Source organism: Castanea sativa, chromosome 6 (genome assembly GCF_040712315.1).
Source record: "Castanea sativa cultivar Marrone di Chiusa Pesio chromosome 6, ASM4071231v1".
In the NCBI taxonomy this organism is placed as follows: Eukaryota; Viridiplantae; Streptophyta; class Magnoliopsida; order Fagales; family Fagaceae; genus Castanea; species Castanea sativa.
The window spans coordinates 41,293,425-41,305,285 of record NC_134018.1 but is presented as its reverse complement, the minus strand read 5'-3'; the positions used below and the strand labels follow the sequence as shown (position 1 = coordinate 41,305,285).

Here is an 11,861-nt window from a genome sequence, read left to right as displayed (position 1 = left end):
TTTAAGAATATATATATATATATATATATATATATATATTAATTACAAGTCAATTCTTTCAATTTTTATTTTTATTTTTATTAGTGTGACTGTTATTTATTCCAACAGTACTATAAGCATGAATTTTATAGAAAGGTATATAACAAAATCTGCCAATTGTTTGAAATACAAACTCTTTTGGTCTTTGACCGGCACTTTGCCACTTCTTTTTATCATAAATCAAACATGAACTTTCTAAATATTGTATTTGTACTTTTGCTTTCCTATAAATACTCGGTAATTAGTTTATTGTCATACGTGTATTGAAGATGGATTGTGGGTTAAGAACAAGTTTTTGGACTAGGTTTTAGGATAATTATATCTAATTATATTTATTCAAATCAGAATTGCTGATACCTAAAACATCCTAAATTAACATTATAAGGTTAATATAAGGAGGCTCAACTCCATGTTTCAATGAATTCTATGAGAGAGTGTCAATGCCCTAATGAAGGACGAAGTCCTTACATCTTTCAATCGAATGTCCAAAACTACCACAAAATTGGGTCGTTACTTTTGATAATTGGAGAAAAACCCCGTTTTGCACACCTAAAGATATTTTTTTTTTTTTTTTTTTGAGAAGGCGCCAAAGAGATTGATAATGGGCTAACTGCTTTGCCTAGACATGACTCACTATATGACCTTGACACTACTATATATAGTTAAAATATTATTGAGGATGCTTGATGAGATCAATGCCTTGGTTAGAAATTTCATATGAAAAACAATAGATTCAACGAGTCTGATATGTACAACATATCCTTGCAGCTAATTGGGTTCATGATCAACTGATGGTAGGGAACAAAATATGCCTACTTGGTCTGAAGTTTCAGCTATAATTGTAGGTGATTTTTTTTTTTTTTTTTTTTGAGAAGCAATTGTAGGTGATTTTAGCAATGAAAATATTCACCATTTGTGTTATAATATATGTACTACATTTTTCAAAATCATCTTACATAAAAGCTTATATAGCATTATTCGCGCATCGCGCGAGCAACTTCCTAGTTCTTATAATGGAGCTGGACCGTGTAGAAAAAAAACTCCTTGACTATTCGAATTATCGAATAATAATTGAATAATAGAAGAGGAGATATCGTAAAAGCAACTATGATGACACCCCAAGACTATTCCCAACTCCTCCAAAGTCCATATATATAAACATCAACAACCGGGAAGAGCATAGACATAGGCATAGCGAAGCTGATATCGGCAAATAAATAAAACCATGGGAGAGAAGGTTATAGGTTTGAGAGAGACAGAGAGAGGGTTGAAGCCACACTTTGTGCTGGTGCATGGTATAGGTGGAGGAGGTTGGTGCTGGTACAAAATCCGGTGCCTTATGGAGAATTCAGGCTATAGGGTGTCATGTGTTGACCTCAGAAGCGCTGGAATAGATCAAACACATGCCGATTCCCTGCTTTCTTTTGATGATTACAATAAGCCACTCATAGACTTCATGTCTGCTTTGCCCGACAATGAACAGGTTAATTCAATTCGTTTTATTTATTTATATAGGATTTTTATATTTTAACTGGGGGTCATCATTAATTTAGATTTTGCTATAGAAAAGACAATGATCATGATTTGTTTTTGACAGATAATCTTGGTGGGGCATAGTGCTGGTGGGCTGAGTGTAACTGAGGCTACTCATAAGTTTGCAAAGAAAATCCGACTGGTGGTGTATGTCGCAGCAACCATGCTAAAATTGGGCTACATGACTGAAGAAGACGTCAAGGATGTAAAGTTTTCTAAACCATTTTTAGCTCTTCCACTGCTATTTTTCGGTCTGAAATGAAATCTGAATTTTTTCTTGAACTAGTTGGCTTGGTTGGTTCATGCGCTATATGTGTGTGTATATATATATATATATATATATAATAGCCCACATATATACAGTACTTTATTCAGATTAGAGAGCTTTTATTAGAGAAGAAACTAGCTAGCTAGAAACAACCGATCAATGATGGCACGGCAGCATTGAATTGAATGTGAAAGAAGGAGGAAAGGAAAGGGTTTGGTTTGCAGTAGGCAGAGAGTGATAAGGTTAAGGACCAGGTGTTTTGTCACATTCATTGTGATTGTGACATAGTACGTGATATATAGCGTACTAGTGTTTATTAGCTTTAGCTTAGCTGGAGTTATAGAGTGTAGCATTGAATTGGATGTGAATGAAGGAGGAAAGGAAAGGGTTTGGTTTGCAGTGGGCAGAGAGTGACAAGGTTAAGGACCAGGTGTTTTGTCACATTTCTTGTGTTTGTGTCATAGTACATGATATACGTGGGTGTTTGGAAGAAAAGCGTGAGTTATATTGTTTAAGTATTTCTGATATATGTATTGATGAAAAAATATGTAAAAATATATATAATGTTGTTTAAAATGTAAGTTAATACTCACTTACCAACCAAGACCTACAACGTATTAGTGTTTATTAGCTCTAGCTTAGCTAGAGTTATAGAGATTCACGAAGGGAGTGGTGTAGTAGAGATAGGGTTGGGGTTGCCAACTGTCTTCACAAACAATTGTTGGGTGTGGCTTCAACAAAAAAAGAATAAGAAGAAATTGATGGGTGTGGTGGCTGGTGGGCATATTCCAATTCCAATTCCAATTCACGATTACTGTGCTGTGCGCCTGTGCCTGTGCCTGTGCGGCCATCTGATATGATATTCCCTAGTTCCCACCTGCTCTGTTTCATTTGCCTGTATATAATTATAAGCGCGTCACGTAACGCAACTGGTGGATATTATATACCCTACCAATTTTGGTAATGTAAAAGTAAAAAAGAAAAGAAAAATGGGATAATTGGATGCCTGACTGGCTGACTCAGACTGCGAAGGGGTGTCAGTACTACTGTCCCACTTAGGCACGTGACTCCCATGCAGATATTGCAGATCATGGGAATCCAACACTTCTTCAATTATTATGTTAACTCTATAAGCACAATTTTTCAACCTTCTGTTCTTTAATTTTTTTAGATATATGTTATTATCTAAACATACACTAGTAAATAAAATTTATTTATATGTCCAAGGGGATTGAAAAAACCAATATATAACGGGCCGGCCTCACCTAACTAAGCCCTTGCTAAGGATTTCGTTCTTAGTTCTTAGTTCCTAGTTCCTCTCTTCAATTGTTGTAGCTCTATCACTAGCTGGCAAGGCTTGTCTTTTTGTCAACTCGTCATTCTACGTGTTGAAATATCACCATCTCAATTTGAAGATTTAATTAATTAATTAATTTTTTTTTTTAGGTCTAGTGAGTAAAATTATTCAGCACAACCATTGTATTATACCTTTGTGTCACATAAATATAAGTCTCATGGGTGACATCTAAAAGAGTTGATTTCACAAACTTTATATATTTAGAACCCAAATTATCTACAACTAGATTGATTTTAGGCTAATCTAACAATTAGGTCCAATTATCAAAGTGATTAACCAATTAACTCAAGCATAAGCACGAATGCATCATAAAAAAACAACCCATACAAAATCAATATGCAATCATAACACACAAATGTGTTATTAAAAAGGAAAACCCCGAGTATTAGCCTCATCACCACAAATAATCCACTAGAATAGATAATTGTAGTACACTTCACATACAAAACCCACCAAACTAAAACACAAACAATGTATTTTAGTGCTTCAAGCTAATTGCAATTGACTCCACAAATACTTTCTCTACTCTTGCTTTGGATCCACAATTGAGCTCCAATTGCAATCTCCAAATCACCTAGATAATTCTAGATTGCTTCAATGATTTCCAAGCTCGCTCCAATCAATATTCAAAGCTCAGAGGTAGTGATGGGTGTAATGGTCTTAATCTTCTCTTAGGGTATATGGCAATTTTAAGAGGGAGAAGGTAGAGAGAATGAATGTGTTTAACTCTCAAATTTGTTGAGTTTCACCCATACTTCGAACGAGAATTAGGGTTACAAATTCATAGAAAATGAGAGTATATATATTGAGAGAAGCTCGGAGTTGTAGAGAGTTTACATCATCTCTTCCAGTCAAGTTTGTAGGAGTGAAAACCATAAGCAGTCAACTTCAATTTCTGCACTTGACAACTTCACCTAACAAATACACATGACAACCCACAAAATTACATTAAGAGAATGAAAGTTTAAGACCCAAAATACAATGAAATTAATTTTATCATGGAAATAGCCAGCATCTAATGGATAGACCTCCTTCTCAAAAAAAAAAAAAAAAAAATGGATAGACCTAGCAACATCCCTTGTGTGCAAGTTTTCTTTCATAATATGATATCAATTAGAGTTGGCTAATTAAATATGCGGGGAATTTAAGAAGAAGAGTTAAGTAATCCTCATTTATTTTTAATGTCAAACAGGGAGTACCTGATTTATCTGAATATGGTGATGTATATGAGTTAGGATTCGGATTGGGTCCTGATCAACCTCCCACAAGTGCCCTTGTGAAGAAAGAATATCAGCGCAAAATTATCTATCATTTAAGCCCTCACGAGGTAATTTTAAACTGATCACAGTTGGATATATTGTTTTTGAAAATAATCACAAAAATGAGATGCAATGAAAAATAAATAAATTGTAGGATTCCACACTAGCTGCCATGCTTTTGAGGCCAGGACCGATCAAAGCAATACAGAGTGCTCGTTTTGTGGCAGTGGCAGATGAGGATCATAACGTAGATAAGGTTCCACGCATCTACATTAAGACAATGTATGACAGAGTGGTGAAACCAGAGCAACAAGCTGCGATGATAAAGAGGTGGCCACCATCTGACGTGTATGTCTTGGATAGTGACCACAGTCCCTTCTTCTCCACTCCATTTCTGCTCTTCGGCTTGCTTGTAAAGGCTGTGGCTTCTTTTGGTTTTGGATTGAACCACCTATGACTATCACATCACTATCACTATCCATTTCCATTCTCTAATAACAACGCACCATTCTATTTTTTTCTTTCCAGGTAAATTTACCAAAAAAAAAAAAAAAAAAACCCTTTTACTATCTCGCTGAAACAGATTGCAAAGTCATCATCTTTATGTGCTTTAGTTTTAGTCAATTTGTCCTGATTAAACTTAATAAGAGAACAATTATACAAATCAATAGTGAACTACTACTCTTTATTTTATTCTTTTTATTGATCAATTATGCATGCTTCATCAAATAATCCAGTAGTGTGTGTATACTGTATACTGTTTAGTATGCTTCCAACGGATATTGACTACACAACTACACGGTCATCATCTGCCACTGTCAGTTTTATGTTTTAACCTTGTGGACTCACTCATACAATGTGTTGTATTGTGGACCTTGCAATTCCACCGGTAGTGTTACATAGAAGAAGACAAAAAAAAGTGGATTTTCTATTTGCAGGTGTTGAATTGTTAACCTTGCTTTGCAAATGTAATGATAAATTGGAACAATTATTATGTTTGAAAATTTATATATCATTTCTAAAGAACTGAACTGGAAGGCAAGTAGTTATGACTTATGCATTAAATCTGAAACAAACTAAACTAGTTGCTCAGATTATTGGCAATGGCTTATTACTGCAGCAGCCGCACCTCAACCCTCAAGTTTCACTTACACGCACATGATCTCCCACAAACTAGAACATTTTTATTTCTGAAAAATCAGGAAAAGAGACCTCTTTGAGTCTTGACTCTTGACTCTTGTTCTAATAAATTAGTACAAATAATATTCAAGATCTAGAATAGAAGGTTATTTCAGGGTCCCATCATAATTCATATGTGCTAACATAAACAAGAGCAGGAAAGCCTTGTCCTTACTAGTAGTAGTAGAGGCCTTTTGGCAATTTGGCATAATTGCCTTCCACATTAGATGAAAATAGATTCTAGTAAAGTCTAACTATCGGTAGCAGAAAAGTGGATTCTTATCAGTTCCTCATAACATAGTACCAAAACACTTGTGTGTTCATGGGGTTTGCACGTTAGACTCGGATTCAGAAGACATGCGGTTCTTGTCCTTGATTTCCTCCATCATTTTCACAACTTGAACCATTTGGGGTCGCATGTCAGGCAGTTTTGTGACACATGCTAATGCAATCTGAAGCATCTGCACCATCTCCTCATCAACATTTTGGTATCTCAGCAGCTCCACGTCAAAAACCTCAGCTGTCCATTCCTCACGGACAACAGACTTCACCCATCTCGGGAGATCAACCACCACATCATGCTGGTTCCCTCCTGGATATTGGTGTGGGACTTTGCCTGTCAGCATTTCAAGAAGGACAACTCCAAAGCTATATACATCAGACTTCTGTGTTATTTTACGTGTTTCGGCCACCTCTGGAGCTCGATATCCGGTGGTTCGAGACAAGGTTGCAGGGAAGTTCATCAGTGGAGTCAACCCAACATCGGAGATGCACCCATCCAGGTCTGTGGTGAGTAGGACATTGGAGGACTTGATGTTGCCATGGCTACACTTGCCACCACCCTCTGAATGAATGTGTGCAATTCCCCTGGCGGTTCCAAGGGAAATCTTCACTCTTGAATCCCAATCCAGTGGAGTCCTTCCTGAACCCCTGTTTCCTATTTATGTTTATGTGCGGAAACATATAGTAAGAGGTTTCAGAGTGGGGCAGTGATAAGATTAATATAGCATCATTACCATTACGAATGATGGCACACAATGATACATGTGACTGATTGTTTCACGTGTTCAGCCTCGGCCAAATGCAAGTTTGATTTTATACCAATGCACATTTCCATTGCATATAAGCAGATTACAACAAAACAAAGCATGTTATCTACAACAACATCAATATTTGATCTGGGGTGATCCTATCCCTGATAAGGGACGAATGTCTGTCAATATTTTAGCCAAGTTTCTATACTAACTTTGATTCAATTTCACTAAGAAAATGATAGGGAATTTCTTCTAGAAGGACTAAATAGCTTTCAGCTCTGTTGCTAACTTTGAGCAACTTAAATTTTGGCACTTTCTGATACTAGAGACTTTGAAATGGATGCTGGCATTGTTTTGCGGTGATACAAATTTCTACACCAAAGCCTATGGTTCATATGAGCATAAGTTTTTTTATTTATTATTTTTTAATCTTCACTCATAAAAAATTCATGTACTAATTTGCTAATTGAAGTGCATGTCTTTCTGGTTCTTACTATAAACATAGAAAAGGTTTTTGTTAGAAATTTCATGTGTGAGTGATGCAATTGGTTAAATGATTGAGTCCCACTTCAAGCAGGAATCGCAGTAGTGACTGGTCAATATAACATTGTTAGACTCAAGGGAAAACAATTTAGTTAAGGTGGTGTTCCAACATGTTATTAAGCCCTCCCAAAGAGGCTCCTCCAAGTGTTACCTCTCAACTCTCAGAAACCCAAGATCCCAAGAGTTGATTTCTGTAGGATAGGCCCTTGAAAAGATGCCTTTCTGAAAGTTGATATTTCTTTTGATGTTGAGAAGTTAAGGGGTGTTTGGTTTGTGTTTTCAAACAATCATTTTCAGTATTTAAGCAATATTACATGTATTTCTACAAACTTTTTCACCCACATTTATTTTCACAAATGTTTTCAAGCAATAATTTTCAGTTTTTAAACACATGAGCCAAACCCTAAAATTTAGAAGTTTTTCATTTTTATTTTGTAAAAATGTGGTTAATATTCATTTTGTTGGAGGCCATCAATAAATTCTAGACTAGTTCCCTCTGTGCAAAAAGTTTTTGCCACATTTTCCGTTCAGAATTGGTGGAAAAGAATTGCAGAAGGGCAGCAGTCAGATCAAATGAAACTAAATAAGGATCAGGGTTAAGATTAAGCATACCATGCAAGAGCATAAACAAGCTGCCAGCAGGCATGTAGTTGTAAACCAAAAGCTTCTCATCCTTGGAAAAGTAATATGCACGGAGTGGAACAACATTTGGGTGCTGTCCGACCCTCCCTAAAAATTCCATCTGTTGTTCAAACTCTTTCTTTCCAACCACAACTTCCTTCAACCTTTTCACTACCACTACAGTTCCCTCATCCAAAACAGCTTTATAAGCTGTTCCATAACTCCCCTTCCCAAGTACTTCTGCCGAAGCCCTCAATAAATCCTCAAGATCAAAGTTATAAGAGCATCCCTCAAAGAAGAACAGTTTGTTCTTCTCAGCTTCCTGCACTCCACTCCCAAAATCCTTAGGCTTCTCATTCCTCCCACCACGAGAGGCCTTCCCTTTTAACACACCTTTGCCGTCATCATCTGTCCTTTTCAGACAACATATGAAGATCATTAGAACTACTAGAAAAAGCATTGCAGAGCCCCCAACAGCTATGACAATGATAGAACCAAGGCCAAATTTCTTGTTGGGAGTAGACTTTTGGTTTTGGGAGATTGTTGGTGAGGGTGGCGGCAAGTAAGAATGTGACGGGGAGATTGTGGAGCAATGCTTGAGAGGGGGGCCACATAGTAGAGAATTTCCCTCAAATGAAGAAGATGGAAAGTTTTGGAGGGAAAACGGAATGGAGCCATTTAAGTTGTTATAGCTCACATTCAGAAGCTTGAGCTTTGGGAGGTTCAGTCTAGGGATGGCTCCAGAAATAGAGTTGTTTTGAAGGTTAAGCACTGTGAGTCGTGTCAGGTTCTGAAATGTGAGTGGAATACTACCTGAGAAGGAGTTAAAGGAGATATCCAGTGCATTGAGTTTAGTGGAGAGAGAGGCGGGAAACTGACCAGAGAAGTTGTTGTGTTGGAGGTATAAGCTTTGGAGGGAAGAAATGGAGGTGATGTCAGGAGGAAGATTTCCATTTAGGTAGTTAGATCGCAGGCTCAAGACCTTAAGAGCATCTAGCCTCCCTATGCTATGGGCTGGGATGGTGCCACGAAGTCCAACTGCTGGAATATGGATGGCAATCACTCTGGAGCCATTTAAATTGCAAGTTACACCAACCCAAGAGCTGCAAACTGGAGTTGAAGAATTCCAATTGAGTTTTCGAGCATGTGGAATTGCAGCAGCAAAATCAAGGAGGGCTTGTGTATCAGATTTCAGGTCAGCAACAATCAGGGGAAAGATAGGAAGTATGAACAGAAAGATCATAAGCATGAGAATCAAGGAATGAGGCTTCATGGGTACTTCTTCAGATTGAAAATGAAGAAATCATGCGATTCTGAGTCTGAACTCAGCTTTCCTTGATGTTCTCCTGATTTAGCAAGGAAAAACATTAACAAAATTAGATGGGGGGACCACTAACCACCTTAATAGAAAGGTACTCTCAAATAGTTTCCTCACATGCATCAAAAGAAACCACTCTTGGTTTTTTTTGTTGGAGAAACACTCGAGCACCAATGATGCCTTAATTTAGAAGCGTAGCAACTAGCAGGTATAAAGACCACCATTCACACTTTCATATGGAAATCATAGTTTTCTTTTCTATCCAGTAGATAAGAGGAGAAGGTACATCAATTTTTTCCTTAAAACTATATGGAACAAAACAAAAGAAAGCAGTGAAGAACCCCTCATGATGGTAGAAGACATATTCTGTCATGGATAGGGAAATAAGTGGAGGACTTTCTATAACCTCCTATAGAGAATGAACACATCAAATTGGAGTCTTAAAGAATAGAATTCAGAAATTAATGAAAAATGGATTCAGATGTTTACAAATGAATTCAGATAACATTACTTTAACTGCGAAGACCAACAATTTTAATCTTGAACAAAATAATATTCATATTCAAACATACTACATAATAAAGCATATAAATGGCCAAGTATACTCATGCTCACCGTATAAATAACTAGAAGCTGCTCCCTACTGTCAGATGGAATGGCAGGATGTACAACTTTTCAACCTTAAAGATCTTATAGTGACGCTCAGCAAAATCATTGACAGAAAACATTACCACAGTTTCTTTTTATGGGAAACAATTATCTTTCAAAGGCTTTCCAGCTCAAAATTTTTAATTTTTGGGAAAGCGAAGTGCACCTTTTTCTAAAGAAAAAAAAAATAGTCCAACATGCATTCTGCACTTAGCTTTGAATAAAATCTAAAAAATTGATCCATACACAAATTTACAAAAGCAAAGTGATTTATAAAGAATCCAAGAAAAGTAAAAAAAGAAAAAAAGAAAAAAGAGTCATTATAAAGGAAAAGCAAAAGCACAATGATTCTTCTTTGTTCTGTAAAAGGGAAGGCACTGTCTCCTCTCCTAGCATTCAAATGAAATTTATGTCACTAACTCATCACACAGAATCCATTGTTAGTTCCTTGACTAGAAGATGTGGGCATAGAGTTAAGCTGAGGAATTACAAGCAGTAGTCAATTCATTAGAAGTTGGATCATTAAAAGAATGAGAAGAAAGCCAGTAAGATAATTAAATCTTGAAGACACAAACAGAAGGTGATGTGTGCACAAAAGACACAAGTTCAATTATCAAACCATTCAATTATGAATTTTTTAAAAATAAAGTTCTATAATTAAGGAGAGAGGGACTCACCTCTCCCAGACCGCATAGAAGTGAGAGCAATGACTTTTTTACGAACTCGCGAGAAGGAAGATTTTACTCCTGTCTTGTGATCCGGCACTGTAATTGCCATAGATATCTGCAAATCCATCAAGTGAAGAAAAAAAAAAGATCAATAAAAATGAGAACATGGTGACTAATAATTGAAAACTATGACTCACCAAATTTAGACTAGGAACTTTCGATATGCATGGTCTCTCAATTTTTCTTTTTCCAAGAACATTATAAGCAACTAGTGACTCACCCATAAGAATTTGGATACGCTACAGAACCCAAGAAATGCAAAAAATATGAAAAAGAAAACAAAAGTGTCTTCATCCAATTTTAGTTCCAACATGCTGAGCGATAATTTCCTAATTCCAAGACAACATTATAGGGAAAAAAGAAGAAAACATGCTGTGACAATTCAACAAGCTAAAAGGGAAAATGTGTATCACGTTTTATCTAGCCAATTTCCTTTGTGGTTATGTTCTGTGAAGAGTGACACTATAAAGTATTGACAATCTACCAGACCAAAGTGGCCAAGACAAGAGACAAAGATTTTCATTCACTTTCTACCATTAAAATGAGTAGTCTCTATTGTGCTTCAATCTTTCCTCCCAAAAAACAAAACAGCTCTTCCCCCAGGAGTAACTCAAAAACATTCCAATACACTGGCTAGAATGTAAAAATATACATTTATCCTCAAATTCGTCACTTACTGATCACCACTCATGCAGTTGAAGGTCTGAGATTGAACATTACTCTTCCTTACTGAACAAGTATGTTGCTTCTGCCACTGTCAATGTGAAAGAGAGAGAGAGAGAGAGAGAGGGCACTCAATAATCTCTGGAAGGAAACTGAAAAGACATTTTCCTCTCTCAACAACAATGTCGGCAAAAAGAAAAATGGAAATGTGCCTTTAAAGCTTCTTTTTACCCAACTAACGAGCTGTATCATATAAATGCCTTAGTTTTTGAAAATGAAATGTTGAGGTAGATTATATAACTTATATAGAAGAACAAAAGGAAAGAAAAAGAAGAAACGAAAGCGTGCATGGACTGCATTATATTGGAGTTAGGAGAGGCAGAGTACAAATAACAAAAAAGAACACTCACTGCTTGAGATGACAGTTTTTTTCTGGTACAAGTTCTTTTTTTACCGTAGAACTATCCCATTTTTACCGTTATTGATATTCATTCAGTACTTCTTAGACTGTTATTATCTCATCTGATTTAGGAAGTTAATTAAAATAGCTTGTGCTCCTTCTTGCCCATAGACAAGATAATTATATTATGTGTTTTGAATATGACTATTTTTCTCAGGACATATAAGATTTATACTGTTATAGAGCTCACATGTTATGAGGGAGAGAATGC

General features: G+C 36.3%; 2 protein-coding genes across 5 annotated transcripts; one reads left to right on the top strand and one right to left on the bottom strand.

Annotated features, from left to right (window-relative positions):
- The first annotated feature begins 1,085 nt into the window (after positions 1-1,085).
- On the top strand, positions 1,086-5,020 carry LOC142639281 (methylesterase 17-like). Its single transcript, XM_075813464.1, has 4 exons — positions 1,086-1,522; positions 1,637-1,777; positions 4,390-4,524; positions 4,611-5,020. The coding sequence occupies exons 1-4, from the start codon at positions 1,265-1,267 to the stop codon at positions 4,911-4,913; spliced, it is 837 nt and encodes a 278-aa protein (XP_075669579.1). The 5' UTR covers positions 1,086-1,264; the 3' UTR covers positions 4,914-5,020.
- Positions 5,021-5,620: 600 nt separating this feature from the next.
- LOC142639280 (putative inactive receptor kinase At5g58300) lies at positions 5,621-11,461 on the bottom strand. 4 transcript variants are annotated; one of them, XM_075813459.1, is made up of 4 exons: positions 11,205-11,461; positions 10,477-10,582; positions 7,825-9,179; positions 5,621-6,572 (listed from the first exon to the last, which is right to left on the bottom strand). In XM_075813459.1, exons 3-4 carry the CDS (start codon positions 9,104-9,106, stop codon positions 5,956-5,958), a joined length of 1,899 nt encoding a protein of 632 aa, XP_075669574.1. In that variant the 5' UTR covers positions 9,107-9,179; positions 10,477-10,582; positions 11,205-11,461; the 3' UTR covers positions 5,621-5,955. The 4 variants fall into 4 exon arrangements, with proteins under 4 accessions (XP_075669574.1, XP_075669578.1, XP_075669575.1 ...); XM_075813463.1 differs by having other exon boundaries at positions 7,825-8,241; positions 11,205-11,417; XM_075813460.1 differs by lacking the exons at positions 10,477-10,582; positions 11,205-11,461 and adding an exon at positions 9,767-10,013.
- Positions 11,462-11,861: the final 400 nt, after the last annotated feature.